General features: G+C 37.1%; 1 protein-coding gene across 3 annotated transcripts in view; it reads right to left on the bottom strand.

Annotated features, from left to right (window-relative positions):
- Positions 1 to 11176: 11176 nt before the first annotated feature.
- The window catches only part of HAT1 (histone acetyltransferase 1), a 62382-nt gene continuing 54892 nt past the window's right edge, over positions 11177 to 18666 (bottom strand). For 2 of the 3 annotated variants that reach the window (XM_028121123.2, XM_088021637.1), the window contains exon 11: positions 11177 to 12250. In XM_028121123.2, the coding sequence (XP_027976924.1) occupies positions 12083 to 12250 (168 nt within the window). In that variant the 3' untranslated portion in view covers positions 11177 to 12082. Of the gene's footprint in view, positions 12251 to 12888; positions 12995 to 18666 lie in introns of all 3 variants that reach the window. The other variant, XM_028121130.2, reaches the window with a different exon arrangement.

Genomic DNA, 18666 nt, shown 5'->3' on the forward strand with positions numbered 1-18666 from the left:
TTTACCTCAGTTTTTGCCTTTTACCTAAGTTCATGTCTTATTAGCACCTTTTAAAATCTTTTTATCCTCTTTTATAAAAGAAATAAATCAGAAATAAATTCTTATATTCATATTTTTGAAGTCAGTTTTTCTTCTTCTACTTAATATTTTATTATAGATTTATACTGTAACTTTTTCAAAAGTTGTATATAGTTTGTAATCAAATTTAAATTATATTGGTTTCTGTAACATATGTATTGAATTTGTAATTCAAATTCACATTTTTTAAATGCTCTAGGGGATTATGCAACATGAAGTAAATCTCTTTAAAAATAAATTTTGCTTTGTAAAACATCATCCTGTAACCTGTTTTACAAGTTTAGATTTTTAAATACTTATTAAGATTACCTATAATGCAAAGATACTTAAAAACATAAACCATACTAAAATGCTCACATATCTATAGAAGAATATATGAACCCACTGTAAAACTAACTGGAATAATGCAGTATTTCCTACTGGGCACAAAGCAGATTCTGTGGCCTGCTGAGGGAAACTGGTGCCCTAGGGCCTGCACAGCTTCAGCAAGACTGTCATCTAGCCTGAGATGCCTTCATTTGCCCTTCCTGACCTTGCTTCTCAATTTTGCTATATGAATCAGAAAAATTTGCCTTTTGATTTGATTTCAGGATCATTTCTTAGCATTTTACTCCATGGCTTGTGAAGAGTATTTCCAATCTTGCCCTCTGACTTATCTGATTTTAGTATGAGGAAATATTTTAATTTATTTACATTTTTTTTAAGTCAAATGAACATTCTTTCCAGGAACTAGGAGTCCTGCATAAAAACATATCTGAACATACAACAGGGACCTGTCTCAGCAGCTCACTGGACCCCTGTAAAGTTAGGGTCCAGCTTCAAATGATTATATGTTCAGGTGGAAAATTTCTAAGGCACTCTTAACCAACTTGCTGGCAGGAGGTCATTTCCTATGCCAACATTTGAGACAACAGTGGATATATTACCAAGTAGGGGTATCCTTAGAGAAAATGTGTAGATGCTCCATGTTTTTTGAGTTAGAGTAATACCATATCCAAGGCAGTTGTGAGAAATTAAGAGGATTTCTCCTTGCTGCTTGTGCCCTGTTTTCTTATTCTATAGCAGTGCCAACCAAGAAGGAACCAGGGGCAAGGGAGTGGGACTTCAGTAGTACATGACCCTCCTGTCCCTCCCATTTTTAATTTGTCTAATGATATTTTCTCAGTCGTATAAATCCTATGTAAATGAAACTTTAAGTTCCACCCCCTTCTAGGAACAATATTGTCCTACCTGGGCCCCTCCTACCCTGAAATTCAGAAAATTTCAGGAATCTATAACCATTTATAGGCCTGGTCCAAATGGGCTCAGCAAATAGCTTGCTTCATCTTCCCGAACAGTCTGTAAAGGTAAGCAGAGTAAAATGGGATCAGACAGGGCTAACTTAGCTGTAGGGTAAGATCAAAACATTGTCCCAAGGGAGTTGCTTTCAGGCCCAGTCTGGCCAGTATTAATTTCGAATTGTTTCAACCTCTTGGCTTGGAAGATATGGGAGATTGTAAGCAGAAATAATGCTTCAGCATAATAGCCTATTCATTGTTGGAGCGCGGAGTGGTGGCAAAAGCCAAGGGAAGGAGTGTATGGGAGGGCTATAGGGGAAGAGCATGAAGTCCAAGACCTCACTTACTGATGCATCCCAGTTTTCTGATAATACTTGTCTTGGTCAGATTTGGCTTTGGAACTGTGCAGGTTGAGGGAAAAAAAGGCTTCTTTGACCTCATCTCTTGGACTTGGCTCTGAGGGAATTTGAGTTAAAATGTTTAAAAAACACTAATTGGAAAGCTGAGACTAACATGCTCACAAGATTGTTCATAAAGAAGGACCAAATACCCTTGAGAGGATAAGCCCATTGGAACAACTCCAGGGGTGAAGGGTTACAGAGCCTGGCTATCCCTGGCTGCCAAGACCTGAGCAAAATGCTGAACGCTAATTAGATAAGGTTCCAGGAAATTAGAACCTGTTTAATACCTTCACTTCCTGCAAAGATGAAGGTGAGAGGAAGGGATATAATTCTTCCTTTAGCGTCTCTAATCCACACTTGTGAAAGAGGAGAAAAGAAAATGTTCTTGATCTCCTTGTTGGAACTTTTTTTTTTTTAAGATTTTATTGATTTGTTTGACAGAGAGAGACACAGTGAGAGAGGGAGCACAAACGGGGAGTGGGAAAGAGAGAAACAGGCTTCCCGCGGAGCAGGGAACCCAACATGGGGCTCGATCCCAGAACCCTGGGATCATGACCTGAGCTGAAGGCAGACACTTAACGACTGAGCCGCCCAGGCGCCCCCTTGTTGGAACTTTTTAAAAAAAGTCTGGGTTTTGTTTTGTTTTCTGTTTACAGAAGTATGTATATGTGCTCTTTAAAAACACTTAGAGGGGGCGCCTGGGTGGCTCAGTTGGTTAAACGCCTGCCTTTGGCTCAGGTCATGATCCCAGAGTCCTGGGATCAGCCCTGCATTGGGCTCCCTTGTCAGCGGGGAGTCTGCTTCTCTCTCTCCCTCTGCCCCTCCCCCAGCTTGTGCTCTCTCTCTCTCTCTCTCTCTCTCACTCTCAAATAAAATCTTAAAAAAAAATAAAAACACTTAGAAATACTGAAATGTATAATATAGAAAGTAGAAGTCCCCCAGAAAAGCTTTGTCCAGGTAATCAGTATTAACAGGTTGATATATATTCATCCAGAGTTTTTTTTTTTTTTTTCTATGCAAGTCCCATTGACTGGATTTTCTAAGGGAAGGAACTTGTTGTTAACATGACCTGTCACACATCTTATATGGAGTCCAAGACAGCATACCAGGCAAACCATGCAGACACCCAGGAATGCACACTTACCTGGGGCTTTATTCCAGTCTACTGTGCATTCTCTCTTCCTTTTGCCCCCACTCTGCACTTGTTCCCTTTTCTTTGTCTCCACCCTTCTCTAAGATTAGTTACTGGTTTTTTTCTTTCCCCGCCAAAGTGATGGTACACTCCTGGGTACCTTCTCATAGCTTTCCATCTTTGTATATTCTTTTACTGGCTTTATGGTTTTTTTTTTTTTTTTTAAGATTGATTGATTTATTTATTTATTTGACAGAGACACAGCGAGAGAGGGAACACAAGCAGGGGGAGTGGGGGAGGGAGAAGAAGGCTTCCCGCTGAGCAGGGAGCCCGATGGGGCTCGATCCCAGGACCCTGGGATTATGGCCTGAGCCGAAGGCAGACGCTTAACAACTGAGCCACCCAGGTGCCCCTGGCTTTATGGTTCTGTTTGCGGTATCATGCTTAGTGTGTTTGAGCAAAAGTACATGGTCCTGTAGGATTGTGTGAAACCAGTTCCTAGAGAGAGCAGTTTGACCATTAATGTCATAGGTTGAAAATATTTGGAATTTTGATATTTCCTACCGTAAGCAGGAAACCGTACTCCTTGGTCAGTTAACAGTTATGCAAAATACACTGCGGTAAGAATCTCCAAAGTGGAGATGATGAAAGTGCAAGGGATTTAATAATAGAAAAAGAAAACTAGCTGTATGTCCCCTTCTCCCCTCCCACTCTCCGCCTCCACTCTGCAAATTGGCTGACAAACTAAGCAGTAGTGCATTTCTTAACTTCTGCTCGCCTCTCACTCAACACATTCTATATGCAAGACTGAAAGTGTCAAAACAAACAGGAGGGCAGATGCTGCCTCGACCTCTCTTCCCACTGAGCTAGCTCCTCTGTGCTCACCCCATCCACTTTAACCCAGAGAATAACCTGTCTGGAGAGCATTTTCCTCCTCTGAAGCACGCACAAACATCACTGCACTTTCTTTTGCTTGATAAAGGATAAAGGAAGAAAAGCAGCAGCTGCTCTAGGAACAGACAGCAAACAAGCCTCACTGTGGTGGCCCCACGGCCTTCACAAAGGGGGATTCAGAGAGCGAGGCAAACACATACTGCACAGCCCAAGACTTCCACACAGATTCACCTGCCAAAATTATTAATTAAAAATCTAAAGAACTGTCCAGGTGAACTGAGAGTCTAACCAAAGCACATTTTCCAACTGGTCTTTTATTAAGTTTGAAGAGAGAGAATACAGTTGAAGAACTGGGAAAAGGCTTCAAAGACCATCTAATCCAGCTTTAACTCTGCCCCTTCCAATTTGAAGGTCAAGAGTGGGAGGCCCAGACAAGAGGTCGTAGCAGAGAAGACACAACCCTTTTCCAGCCTGTGTATGTTATAATACGTACACAGATCTTAAAAAATATTTTTTACGAGATGTTTATAAGCATCTTACACTCTTCCGATATTCGTAAGAGACGGCATTACGCTTTTATTGCATTCTGTTTCTCCACAGGGTTAATGGAAAGCCCCCCAAAATTATGAAATGAAAATTTTCAAAGCTTTGGTTTTATATGTGGTGTCTGTTGATTCATAGCACCGGGGTGTCAAGGGTAGGGACAGTTTCTTTTGGCAGCCAAATAAAGAGCATGGTAAACTATGGTCCCTTTTGAGAATCAGCTTCCAAAGAAAAGGACTGAATATTGTGTTTTTTAGTTCTTTTTTTTTTTTTATTAAAGAAAGCACTTCATTCTCTTTTCTTTTGGCAAGTTCTGCTTTGTGGAAATCAGGCTGAGCACAGTCTCATTGTTTAAAGGTGCCACTTGTCTGCCTCAGGTAAACCTATTTTTAAAATTTACATGTTTTATAGTTATATTTTATTTGATAATGATACATATTCAGCGTTAGTTGCTGAACAATATAGTAATAGTATTGAAATAAAATTTCATATCAAAGTAACACAGTTTTTAAAAACATGCAGTTACAACAAGGGTTACAATTTGAAAAGCGATAATCTCCCATCCTACCCTTTCCCAGTCTGACTGGACTCAACCAATTTGTTTCTAGTTACTGCTCAAAGCCACGCAACCACAGTTTATTATGTTTGGACTCTGACTTTCTTATACTTTTTTTTTTTTCTTGAGTTTATAGTCTCCTATTATAATTTGGAGCAAATACTTTTAGATATGTTACTCAGTTGCCATCCTCAGATTTCTTTTTATTGGAATCAGATTAGTTTTTTCCACTTTTTTTTTAAAGATTTTTTTAATTTATTTATTTGACAGAGAGAGACACAGCGAGAGCAGGAACACAAGCAGGGGGAGTGGGAGAGGGAGAAGCAGGCTTCCCGCGGAGCAGGGAGCCCCATGCGGGACTCGATCCCAGGACCCAGGGATCATGACCTGAGCCAAAGGCAGACGCTTAACGACTGAGCCACCCAGGCGCCCTAGTTTTTTCCATTTCTTATACTCTACATCTTAACCTGCTCTTTGATTTCACCTTCATACTGCTAAAGTAGACTTACAAGTAACTTCATCACAAAGTGTGTGATGTAAGTTCTCTAGTTTCTTAGATTTCCAAAACCACCTTTATTTTACTGTCACATTTGATTGCTAGTTTGGGTGTAGGATTCTATACTTTGAAGACATTGTTCCATTGTCTTTTAGCGTGCAGTAGGCTTGATGCTAGGTCTAATGCTATTTAAATGCCCCCTCCTCCCCCAGGTGACCTTTGTTTTGCCATCTGAAAGCATTTAGGATCTTTATTTTATGCTCAGTGTTTTGAAATTTAATAATTTAGTCTATATGTGGGTCTTTTTAGGTAAGTGGTGTAGTGGTTAAGAACCCAAGCAAATTAGACTGCCTTCACTAAAATCCTGGCTCTGTCACTTCCTGTGTGACCTCAGATAAAATAACCTCCCCAGGCCTCACCTGAGGAGAATACCATGTGCCTCTGAGGGCTGTTGTGAGTACTGACAGGACCGATTCAAGTGCTTTGCCGATAGTAAGTGCTCAGTAAATCTTTGTGATGATGGTTTAACCTTGTTCAAACTTCAGTGAGCTTCTAATTTGAAGGTTGACTTCTTCAACTCTGAGGAATTATCCTCCCTTTTTTTGATAATGTTCTTCTGTTTTCTTTTCCTCTCTGAACTGAAAATAAACTGGCTATCAGATTTCCCATATTGATTTATCTTTTCTCTCACATCTTCTCTTTTCGATGTCCTAGGAAATTTCTTCAACTTTAGGCCCCACATTTCTGCTGCTTGAATTAGAATATTTATTTTAAATTTTCAAGAGCTCTTTTTTATTCACTATTTCTTTTCCACAGTATGTTTTTGTTTCATGCATGCAATAACTTTTCTTTCCCAATTTTTATTTTGAAAATCTAATACAGCAAGGTTGAAGAATCATGTAGTGAGCACCTGTATGTATCTTCCACCTAGATTCAATAATTAAAAATTTTTTGGCACATTTGCTGTTTCTGTTTATATACATATATTTGTCTATGTATGCATGTACATATGTTAGTATATGTATCACACCTACACGTACTTTTTTTCTGGACCATTTGCATGTAAGTTGCAGACACTATGACTCTGTCCCTAAATACTTCAGCATGTAACCCCTAGGAGTAAAGACATTTTCTTACACAATCACAGTATCATCATCACAAAAATGCAAAATCCCGTATCACCTAATGTAGAGTCCATATTCAAATTTCTTTATTGTCTTAAATGTGTATTCAACCTACCAAATGTAAAATGTCCGTAACCTTCTACTCAGTGATTCCATCACCATCGTGCATAAATACTCCCACATGTACAAAATGGGGGTATACACAAGAATATTCACTGTAGCACTGCTTGTGAGATGGGAAACAATATTAAAATAGGATTGGATTAAACACACTGAAATCAAACTATGGAAGATCAAATAGGTGTTTGGAATCCAGGTGTTTAGAATTGAAGTGTTCTAATATGCACTAATAAAAATGAGTTAAATTTAACTGGAAAACATCTGAGTACTGCATGTGGTATATCAGCATTTGGATAAAACAAAAAATTACAGATATTTGCAGACTGATAATTAACTCTGAGGGACACAAGAGAGGCTGGTAGAAGTAACTGCCTCTGGAGAAGGGTGACAATTCGGGTGACTGGGTTGGGGGGAGGGCAGCTTCTCATCAAGTACTCTTACTCATTTTGACTTTTGTACAATGTCTATGTTACATAATAAAAAATAGCGCTTAACATGGATGAATATTTAATCCTATGTAGTAGTGGTTCTCAACCAAGGGTGATTTTGTCCCCCACAGGACAGGTGGCGATGTCTAAACACGTTTGGTTGTTACAGCTAGAGTTGAGGGTAGTGCTAATGGCATCTAGTAGCTCACAGTACATAGATCAGCCCCACACAACAAAGAATGACCTGGCTCAAAATGTCAGTAGTGCTGAGATTGAGAAACCCTGCTGTACAGCAATTCTGGATGATAAGGTTTGAGAAGAGCTAAGCAAGACTAAAGGGATAAACAGTCAGGTGCATATGCCTAAGCATTCAAATCACTGTGACTTTAAGGTAATTCATATTTCTAGCTGTGAATGAGGATGGTTAGATTAGTCCAGTATGCATAATTTATTCCACATTGGTACAGTTCAAGCTTCTGTAACCTTAGTTCATGTTAATTTGACTGTTTTAAATGTAGTATAGTAACTAGAAGAATGAGATCAGAATAAGGTACATGATTTCTAGGGCTTCAGTGTGCAGGTATACTTGCACATGTATAGGAATATGCATTGCAGTACTGTTGGTAATGGAAAATACTGGAAACCACCTAAATAATAGGGAACTGGTAAAGTAACTTATGGTATATCCATACAGTGGAATACTGTGCAGCCATTAAACAAGATAGCTTTAATGATCTCTAAGATATATCAAGTTTATTTTTCAAAAATATTTATTTATTTATTAGAAAGAGAGCGTGCAAGTAGGGAGAGGGGCAGAGGGAAAGAATCTCAGGCAAACTCCCCACTAAGCCTGGAGCCTGGCGTGGGGCTCCATCCCAGGACCCCGATATCATGACCTGAGCAGCAATCAAGAGCCAGCTGCTTAACTGACTGAGCCACCGAGGTGCCCCAAGATATATCGCCTAAAAAGGAAGTTGGAGGGGTGCCTGGGTGGCTCAGTCGATTACTTCTAACTTGATTTTGGCTCAGGTCATGATCTCACGGTTGTGAGACTGAGCCCCGTATCTGGCTTCGTGCTCTCTCCCTCTCCTGCCCCACCCCTGCTCGTGTGCTCCCCCCCATAAATAAATCTTAAAAAAAATAAAAAGCAACTTAAGAGAACAATATATGTAGGTTACCATATGCAAAATAAGACATACATATGTGCTCATTTATGCATATATCTCTGAATGTGTGATATACATTCAGATATATACTCAAAATTATCAGAAACAGGGTTGTTTCTGGAGGACTGGGGTGAGGTTTTTTTCTTTATGCCCTTTTGCATTTTTGTACTATGTGCACACTACTTGTATATATAAGACAGCTCTACCCAATCAATGAGTAAATGCACAGTATAACTCCACTATAACACATAATACAAGGGAGAATGAAATATGTATTATAATAAAGATATAAAAGAATATGGAAACAAAAAGTGTAGATGTTGAAAACTTGAAAATGTTGAGAGAAAATGAGGAACTTCAAGCCATACTTCAAATGAGGCACCATTACTTTTAGTCATTATAACCAAATATCCTTTTCCTAATACCTGCTCCTCTATGGTTATAAAAACAAGAGGGCAGTTAGGGGATTTGTCTGGTACCTAGGGTGAATGTCATGCAAGAGACGTATTTTCCAGATGCTGATGAAAAAAAGCCCCTCTTACCAACTGAGCCACCCAGGGGCCCAAAAAGCCCCTCTTACAAAGAGCTTTAGTGGGCTGACAAGCTTAAGACTTGGTTGGCCTACTTGATAGAAAATGAGATGAAGAAGAAGTCAGAAGCCTAGGGGATAGTCCTGACTTCGCAATAAATTTATAATGTGACCTTATGCAAGTGAACCTCTGGAACTACTGTCCATCTATAAAGTGAGAGTGTAGATCCCAAAAGATAAACTGAAAAAATCAAATGGATAATTCATATTAGGGAAAAATTTTCATTAAAAAATGGAAGAATATTCAGCTTTCCCATTAAGCAAAAGGAATATAATTTGAGATTTTATACTATTGAAACAAAATCAATATCCCATGGCACTGAAATTGTTAAAACTAGTACACACATTCATGTTAGTAATTTACAAGCTATTCTGTAAAATATGGCATGTTTGTATAACTGAGCCATAGAGATATTCCTGCCTTTTGATTCAGTAACTTCATTTCCAAGGAATTTATCTTAAGGAAATGATTTAACAGATACAAAAATATATATACACAAAGGCATTAATTCATTTGAATGTTTTAATAAAAAAACCTAAGTAAATAGTTTATTATGGGCATATCAATATGAAATATTGTTCCTGTTAGGACCATTTTAAGCACTGGAAACATTAAAAATACTATGTTTAATGTAAATACAGAGATAATATACAAATGTAAAATAATTTCACTCAGAAGGAAGAATTATGGGCGCGACTGGGTGGCTGAATCGGTTAAGCATCCGACTCTTGATTTCAGCTCAGGTCATGATCCCAGGATCCTGGGATTGAGTTCCACATCAGGCAGGGAGTCTGCTAGAGGATTCTCTCTTCCTCCGCCTCTCCCCAAGCTCATGTTCTCTCTAATAAATAAATAAACCTTAAAAAAAAAAGGAAGAATTATGGGTACTTTATTATTTAATCAGTATTTTATACTGTTAAACAGACTTTTAAATTCTAATAAAAAGAATTTAAGATTGAGTTTAAGGAACTAAGTCTTTTGAGCTCTAAAGTCTATGATTCTAATCATTCTCTGATACAGTGTTGGGGGCTTTGCTGTCCACTTTCCTCTAGTAGGCAAGGATGGCAGTGGATGAGATAAATTTTCAGAATAGACGGGGTTGATACAGCAAGCTGGGGCCCTGGCAATCTGGAGACAACCAGGGACAGTGTTTTTTTTTTTTTTCCTCTCACACTTTAACTCACTATGAATTTTGAAAATACTTCCAAAAATACTTTATTTTAGATATATACCACATCTACACTCACATTTTAATATAAAAGCATTTAGAATGAGAAGAAAAGATATGAAAAGGATAAACATGTATCTTGGAAGGGGGAGGAAACCTAGAGATAATTCTAGTACAACCTCAGTTTACAGATGAAAAAACTGATGCTCAGGAAGGAAACATGTTCTTACATATAGAGAAAATAAAATTTGGACGACAGGGGAAAAATTAAGGATGATGGGGGAGGGAAGGTCAATGAAAAAAGTAAAGGCCAAAAGTAAATACAGATGTGTATGTGGATGATAAAATGGGCGAAGCCTACTACTGGAGGGTGGAAAAGTGATCCCCAGGACCTAGAAGGTGGCTGTATTGGGTTTATACATGGTCCTACTACACACCCATCCTGGTATTTAATTACACTACACAAGGTACAGATCTATCAGATTTTCAACCCTTCTAAATCCAAATGAAGGTACAGCCTCTCAAGTCCCAGAGACTAATGCTAAACCAGATTTTTATCCATAAATTTATCACAGAACATTGCTTTAAAAAAAGTACAGAAATTGGTATTCCACTGGCTTTTTCTGGTTTCTACATCAAAAATATGTTGAAAGATAATTTGTTTAGATTGTACTGTTCTCCCCACCCCCAACTTGGTAGCTCATCTCAAGGTATCGAATGTGAATTTTTAATAAAAATTTTTAAAATTAGCTAATTTAGATGGAAAGCAAATTGCTTTCATGTATTTTCAGAAAGGATTTTAACTGAACTAGTTCATTCTATGTGAACAAACTATGTACATATATACTTTCAGAAATCCAAGTTTCATCTATATATATATAAGCTTTTGAGATGAGACTAAAACTTTTCCAACACCCTGGAAGGGGGGCTTGGCTTAGTGCCGTTGGTGTGCTGCTGGCCACAGCTATCTTGTATCCAGAGGGTACTAGTTACTTTGCTTCTCCTATGTTTGACAAGTTTTATTGATGGAAAGCTGATCTAAGGACAAGACTGCTTATCCAAGTTGGGATTTTGCCTTAAGCATTGAACAAATCAGATTTTAAAAGTAAAATTCAACTTACATCCCATTTTTTATTTTATACAATACCTCACTCACTGGTACACATTATAAACATGAGGCTTTTACTTTTAATGATTCCATATCAAGCAATTTATTTATACTCTAATAAAAATAAAGTAAAACTATAGTAAGCAGTTTATCATTACTTTGGGCTTTTATCCTGTTGGACTTCGACATCTTCAGAACCTTGTAACAAATCACAACACATATAAACCTCATTTTACACAAGATATATTTCAATAATGGTGTATAAATTGATTTTTATAAACTGATTTATCATTTTACATTATTATTTATAAAACTTTTATGCTAACTTTTTTCAAAATTTTATTTATACATTTATGCTAACTTATAAATTATCCTCAATTAATATGTGATGTCAAACATTTTGGCTTTAGGCTATATCTAGTTTCCTTTCTCTCTTTTACCCACCCATCCTGCCCCCAACAAACAGTTAATTAGAGGAGTTTATTTAAAACAAAACAAATCTATACTAGGAATATTTCGTATTTGGAGAAATCACACAGGAAAAACAAGATTACTAGGAAGACCTTAAAGAAATGCATTTTAAAGGTGCCTAAAATTAGCCTAAAAGCCATTTGTGACAACATGAATGGACCTAGAGGGTATTATGTGATGTGAAAACCTAAAGTTTTTTAACAAGACCAAAAAGTTTATTGTTAGTACTTAAGAATCATACCATCACACATTAGCATATCACAACTAAGCATTTATTATACTGTTAAGAAGGGAAGCAACTGCAGTGGTATTTCAGAAGCTATATATTTTTTTAAAATGTAATATATGCTCATAGACTCTAAACAGTATTTTAAAATATACAATCTCTCCAAAAGAAAATATTCAACTAAAGATAGATAACTTTTAATGTAAGTAAATGTTACAAGAGTTTAAAATTAAAGTCATCATCAGATTTTCCACAACACAACGTACAGAAATTTGCAAACTTCCTGTACAGAGCCAAATAATCTCTACTCTTGAGCGAGGCGTTCAATAACACGTCGGTAATCTTCCACAAGTTCCTGAAAGCTTTCTTCCAGCTGTTCATGTTGCATGCTTATTTCTATTTGGTTCATCTGGTTTGTCAGTTCTTCTGGTCTGAGACATTTTCTCATTTTAGCAAGATCTCTCTGCTTTTTCTAAGCAACAAACACAATTATTGGTTAGACTAAGAAAGAAGATAAATCTCTTTATATTCTTTGAATTTTAAGTCTCCACTGTTAAAAATAAGATTAGCAGGAATATGCCCAAATTTGTCCCACACAGTTTTTTCCTTAAGGAAGCCTAAACATAATGTTAACCATGAATTACAAAACCTCTAAGGGGAGTTAACTAGGAGACTCGGAATTTGTGTCAAATGATGGGTAAATATACATGTCACTAACAGCCCCTTCTCCAAAGCATAATAAAGAACTGGCCAGTGTAGACACGCAAAAATTTCTTTAGTAAATAAATATATTAACTGAAGAAAGACAACTGAGATTAAGTGCTATTATTCTTCATTTCACTATTCATTAATTCATTGCTAATGTTTTAATTCCAAACTGCTTTTTCCTGACCTAAGTTCATCTCTAAGTTTCCTTACCCAGCATGTATTTATGGACCACATATTAATTTTAACATAAACTGAAAAGTTTCAGAAAGATAACCAAAAACTGTCTCACTTTAAAAAGATAATATTAACCAGCACTTACTGAATTTCTACTATCCATAAATACATTATCTTATTAACCTGCCCAACCCTCCACCCACCACATTTTACTGAGAAGGAACCCACCATGCTGGGCCAGAAGGGAGCCAGTAACAACTTTCAGGTAGGACACTGTCAGAACAACACTGTTAGTAATGCTGAGGATGGGACTGGAGGACCACATTAGGAGCCACTGCAAAAATTCAAGTGAGATGATGAAAGCCTAGACCAAGTCAGTAGGAGCGGAGATGGAGGGGAAAGGGCAGATTTAGGGAAGAAAATATTGGGTGATATGGGGAATGAAGAATGACTCCGAGATTCCTGGATAGGTGGCAACACTGCAAAACAGTATGGAAACACTGTAATACAGGAAACTTTAATACATTTTGGGTAAACTGTTCTAGATTAATATATGAATCTTCTACTAGAACATATAATAAAGAGATAACTTTACATAAAGATCGGAAATCACATGTATTAACTCATGTAATCCTAACTATAAGATAGGTAGTCTAATTTTCTACAGTTGATAAAGAAAAAATAGGATATGGGAGTTGAATAACTTGACACAAAGGTAGTAAGATGAGAGGCCAGGATGCAAACCCCAACAATCTGGTTGGAAATCTGTATTATTTAGTTCCTGTATCTAACTGATTTTCAAAAGACTATTAAAAAAAAAACCCTAAATCCATCCTAAAAACTAATAAATGTCCCTTAAAGAGAACCCTAATAATTTTGGAATACTAGGAAAATGTGTCATGATTACTACTTAAAATGCTCAAAATAAAGCTATATTAATAACCACATGTTTTTATTTATTTAATTTTAAAGTAAGCTCAATACCCAACGTGGGGCTTGAATTCATGACTCTGAGATCAAGAGTTTCATACTCCACCAACTGAGCCAGCCAGGTGCCCCTATAACCAATGACATGTTTTTAAAACAAGGTAACAACAATAATGTTTGGAGATAAGCCTTTCTGACACTACAAAAAAATTAGGTTGATCCTGGTCTAAATTGGTGGAACCAATAGTAAATAAGGTTGTTATTACTATAACCAGAAATAAAAAAAGTTAACTTCATTAATATAAAACACCCTTCTAAAGCAGAACTTCTCAAACTTCAATGTGCATGCAGATCACCTGAGGACCTTGGTAAAATGCAGATTCTGACTGAGTAGGTGTGGGGGACAAGATTCTGCATTTTTTTTTTTAAGATTTTATTTATTCATTTGCTAAAGAGAGACAACAAGCAGGGGGAGAGGCAGGGAGAGGGAGAAGCAGGCTCCCCACCAAGCAGGAAGCCCGACTCTGGGTGGGGGTGCGGGTGCTCAATCCCAGGACCTGAGATCATGACCTAAGGCAGACACTGAATCGACTGAGCGACCCAGGTGCCCCCAAGATTCTGCATTTCTAACAAGCTCCTAAGTGATGTTAATGTTACCGATCTACTGATCACACTATGACTATCAGTTCCAGAGAAGATGAAATTTCAAATTTATTGTTCCTAAGACCCACCAGGACAGTGTATTCCTTACTCTTCAATCATGTGAATGATAAATGCTTTGTTTCTGCTGTAAAAGTTATTTTTTCTACCAACAGGCATGACTGCACTATATAAGAGCATTTAACTTAGGAAAGCAGTTCAGGAACTAAAGGGTAATTCATGAGCAAATTACTGTGGTGTGTGATAGGAATAGAAGCTATTTTTCTAAATTGCTAACCAGTTATAATGTTTATTAAATAATCTAACCCCATTGCTTGAAGATACCTCCAATCATATTAAATTCTTATATATATAATAGAACCATCATATTAAATTCTTAAATACTTCTAGACTATCAAATTTTGTTGCAAATAACCTATACAATGAATCCTGTGCCAGTAACATACTGTTTTAAATTATTATGCTGTTCTTAAATTTGAGAGTTTACATCCTCAATTTATCACCCCCTGACCTTCAATTTCTTCACTGGATGTCAGAATTAATCACTACTGTAATTTCTATTGGTATGATGGAAAATTTATGAATCAGCAGTGCCCGGGTGGCTCACTCTGTTAAGCATCTGACTTCGGCTCAGGTCATGATCTCAGGGTCCTGGAATGGAGTCCTGTGTCAGGCTCCCTGCTCAGTGGGGGGGTCTGCTTTTCCCTCTGCCTCTCCACCCCCCACCCCCATCCCCCCCACTTGTGTTCAGTGCTTCCACGCTCTCAAATAAATAAAATCTTTTTAAAAATGGTAATAAAATAAAATACATAGGAATAAAAATATCTATAAATAGCTTTATGGAAAAAATATAAAACTATATATTTAAGCTCCTCCTGAACATGTAAGGTATGATTCAATTTTAAAAAACAATTTGAGGTTATTAGCTTTATTGGCCTTTAATATTCCTTAAATTGTATATATTCCATTGTCTATAAGTATATTACAAATTAATCTTTTTAAAGAATGTGTAAAAAAAACACTTAAAAAACCCCAAAGTGATTTGGGGAACACCCCTATCCAGCAAAGTGAAATACCCTGGGAGAACAAATGAAACAATGAAAGGTAGAACCCCTAAGACTGGAATAGATATTCTATAAGCTTTAGAATAATTTTCTTCCCACCAAAACCAAAAACTTAATTCCTTTATAGATTAGGGCAGTTCATAATTTTTAATTAATGAAGACAAATTAAAGATAGCATTATTTTAAACTTATTTATGTTAACATTTGGCTTGGATATGAATTTTTCCAGAAAATAATCCTTTCTTTTTGCCTAGCTTTTACATGTTCCCAGAGGGCTTACAAATATAATCTCAAAAATGCTACCACCTCTAAGGGCTCCTTAATTTCCTTTGGCTGAACTAGTCACTTTTGTGAAGTACAGAGATAAGGATATTTTGTAAGAATTTTAAAATAATAATGGTGTGGAAGCATATTAATTCCAAAGACTTGTCAAAAGACATCTTTTAAAACATGCACCACAGTATTTTATTTCTTTCTGTTCAATTCCTAACTATGGAGGCATTTCCATTTTATGGAAGGGAAGCCTAATACCCAAGTATTAATAAGTTGTCAATAGTTACACAATTTCTAAAAGAACCAGATCTCAAAAACTGAGTTTCCAGATTCCAAATGCAATGATATTAACAATGATTCTAAATTTTATATTTGTACACCAACTAAGAATTAAAATAGTCCCATGAAACAATATAAAAGCTTTATAATGCTAAAACGAAACAGCTACACAAATTTTTCTTTTTTTAGCCAAATGGTTCAAATTTGTCATTTTTTGAACACCTGAAAATCACTTCTGTACTAGAGATGGAGTTACTTTTTGTGCTTTAAAAAAATGATTCTAGTTGATATAGGTTATTCCCCCCCCCCCTCTGGCATTGATACAAATGAATTACCAGTGTTTAAAGACTTTTAATGCAAGGTACAAGTACTTCTAATAGCTACCCAAATAATTTCTTAGTGGGAGAGTGTGTTTAGACTGACAGGTAACCTTGATTCCTCAAATAGAGGCAGCACAGAATTTGCTATCAATAAATAAATAATTTCATACCTCAGTAATAACAGTGACAATCAAAATTATAATTTTTCATAAAATGTGAAAGTAAACATGTAAATTTTACACTCCAAACTTTCCCTATTAGGCATAATTTTAAAGACCTAAACGAGTTCTAAATCACACTCATTATTAAGCAATTTCACTTTATTCTTAAATACAATTTTACATCTGAGAATACTGTAATAACACAACAAAGTATATAATACCATACTGGAACAACAAATTGAAGAAAATCATCTGCATCCATTCAACAAGGAAATCACAGCACTCCTCCCATGCCTATTGGACATTTAACTCATTTCTAGACTTTCTTAAAGTTTGTGGTAGATTTCCTACCCCAAGCATTGGGACTATCAACCTAAAGTAGGGGAGGGGGACCCTCAAGTTTTCTTGTTTTTCTCAATGGGATAGAATACTGGATAACTGAACTTATTAAAATGTACATTACTATAAATACAGTTCAAGCAAGCCTCTGAAGAAGTGATCTGTGTATAAGCTTTAGTGCAAGGATGGTGATACTCAGCTGTGTTAAGAACCTGGAGAGTTTAGGGGCGCATGGGTGGCTCAGTTGGTTAAGCGACTGCCTTCGGCTCAGGTCATGATCCTGGAGTCCTGGGATCGAGTCCCGCATCGGGCTCCCTGCTCGGTGGGGAGTCTGCTTCTCCCTCTGACCCTCTTCCCTCTCGTGCTCTCTCTCTCTCATTCTTTCTCTCTCAAATAAATAAAATCTTAAAAAAAAAAAAAAGAACCTGAAGAGTTTAATAACCAGTTTTCAGTTGTCTTTCAGATAGGTCAACTTGTTTGCAGGTGAGGATACTTAATATAAAAAATCAAATCATTACTATTCTTTAAGAGTAAAAAATACTTGCTTCTATGAACTACAGAAATTCCTATTTGGCATGAGTTTGTGACCACTTAGAATTCATCATCTCTCATGTGCTACATCTATCTATATAAAACATCAAATAATTATCTGAGATGCATAATTCAATAAATTATTTTACTTTACTGAAACAGTTTAGTAAAGGCATACCTCAATTTACTGTGCTTTGCAGATATTGTTTTTTTACAAATCAAAGGTCTGTGGCAAACCTGCATCAAGCAAGTCTACTGGCACCATTTTTCCCAGCAGTATTTGTTCACTTCATGTCTCTGTGTCTCATTTTGGTAATTCTTGCAAGATTTCAAACTTTTTCATTACTATTATATTTGTGGTGGTGATCTATGATCAGTGTTCTTTGATGTTACTATTGTAATTATTTTGGGGCACCACAAACTGAGCCACAGATGATGAACTTAATGTTGTGTGTATTCTGACTGTACCACCGACCAGGTGTTCCCCGCCCCTCCTCAGGTCTCCCTATTCCCTGAGACACAACAATATTGAAATTGACCCTACAATGGCCTCTAAGTGTTCAAGTGAAAGGAAGAAATTGCACATCTCACACTTTAAATCAAAGCCAGAAGTGATTAAGCTTAGTGAGAAGGCATATTGAAAGCTGAGATAAGCCAAAAAGTAGGTCTCTTGTGCCAAACGGGCAAAGTTGCGAATGCAAAGTTCTTCAAGGAAATTGAAAGTACTACTCCAGTGAACGCACAAATGATAAGAAAACAAAACAAACTTACTGCTGATATGGAGAAGGTTTTAGTGGTCTGGATAGAAGATCAAACCAGCCACAACATTCCCTTAAGCCAAAACCTAATCCAGAGCAAGGCCCTAACTTTCTTCAATTCTCTGAAGGCTGAGAGAGATGAGGAGGCTGCAGAAGAAAAGTCTGAAACTAGCAAAGGTTGGTTCATGAGGTTTTTAAGGAAAGAAGTCATTTCCATAACATAAAAGTGCAAGGGGAAGCAGCAAGTGTTGACGCAGAAACTGCAGCAAGTTATCCAGAAGCTCTAGCTAAGATAATTAATGAGAGTGGCTACACTAAACAAAAGATTTTCAGTGTAGACAAAACAGCCGCCTTCTTCTTTTAAGTTTATTTAAGTAATCTCTATACCCAACGTGGGGCTCAAACCCACGACCCTGAGATTAAGAGTCACATGCTTTTTTTTTTTTAAGATTTTATTTGAGAGAGAGAAAGAGAGAAAATGGTGGGGAGGGGCAGAGAGAGAGAGAGAGAGAGAGAGAGAGAGAAGCAGACTCCCTGCTGAGCAGGAAGCCCAACGTGGGGCCCGATCCCAGGACCCAGAGATCATGACCTGAGCTGAAGGCAGACACTTAACTGACTGAGCGACCCAGGTGCCCCGAGTCACATGCTCTTCTGACTGAGCCAGCCAGGCACCCCAAAACAGCCTTCTAGTGCA

Source organism: Eumetopias jubatus, unplaced genomic scaffold, assembly GCF_037043125.1.
Source record: "Eumetopias jubatus isolate StellerSeaLion01/CBP00866 unplaced genomic scaffold, mEumJub1_p1.0 scaffold_3, whole genome shotgun sequence".
Lineage (NCBI taxonomy): Eukaryota > Metazoa > Chordata > Mammalia > Carnivora > Otariidae > Eumetopias > Eumetopias jubatus.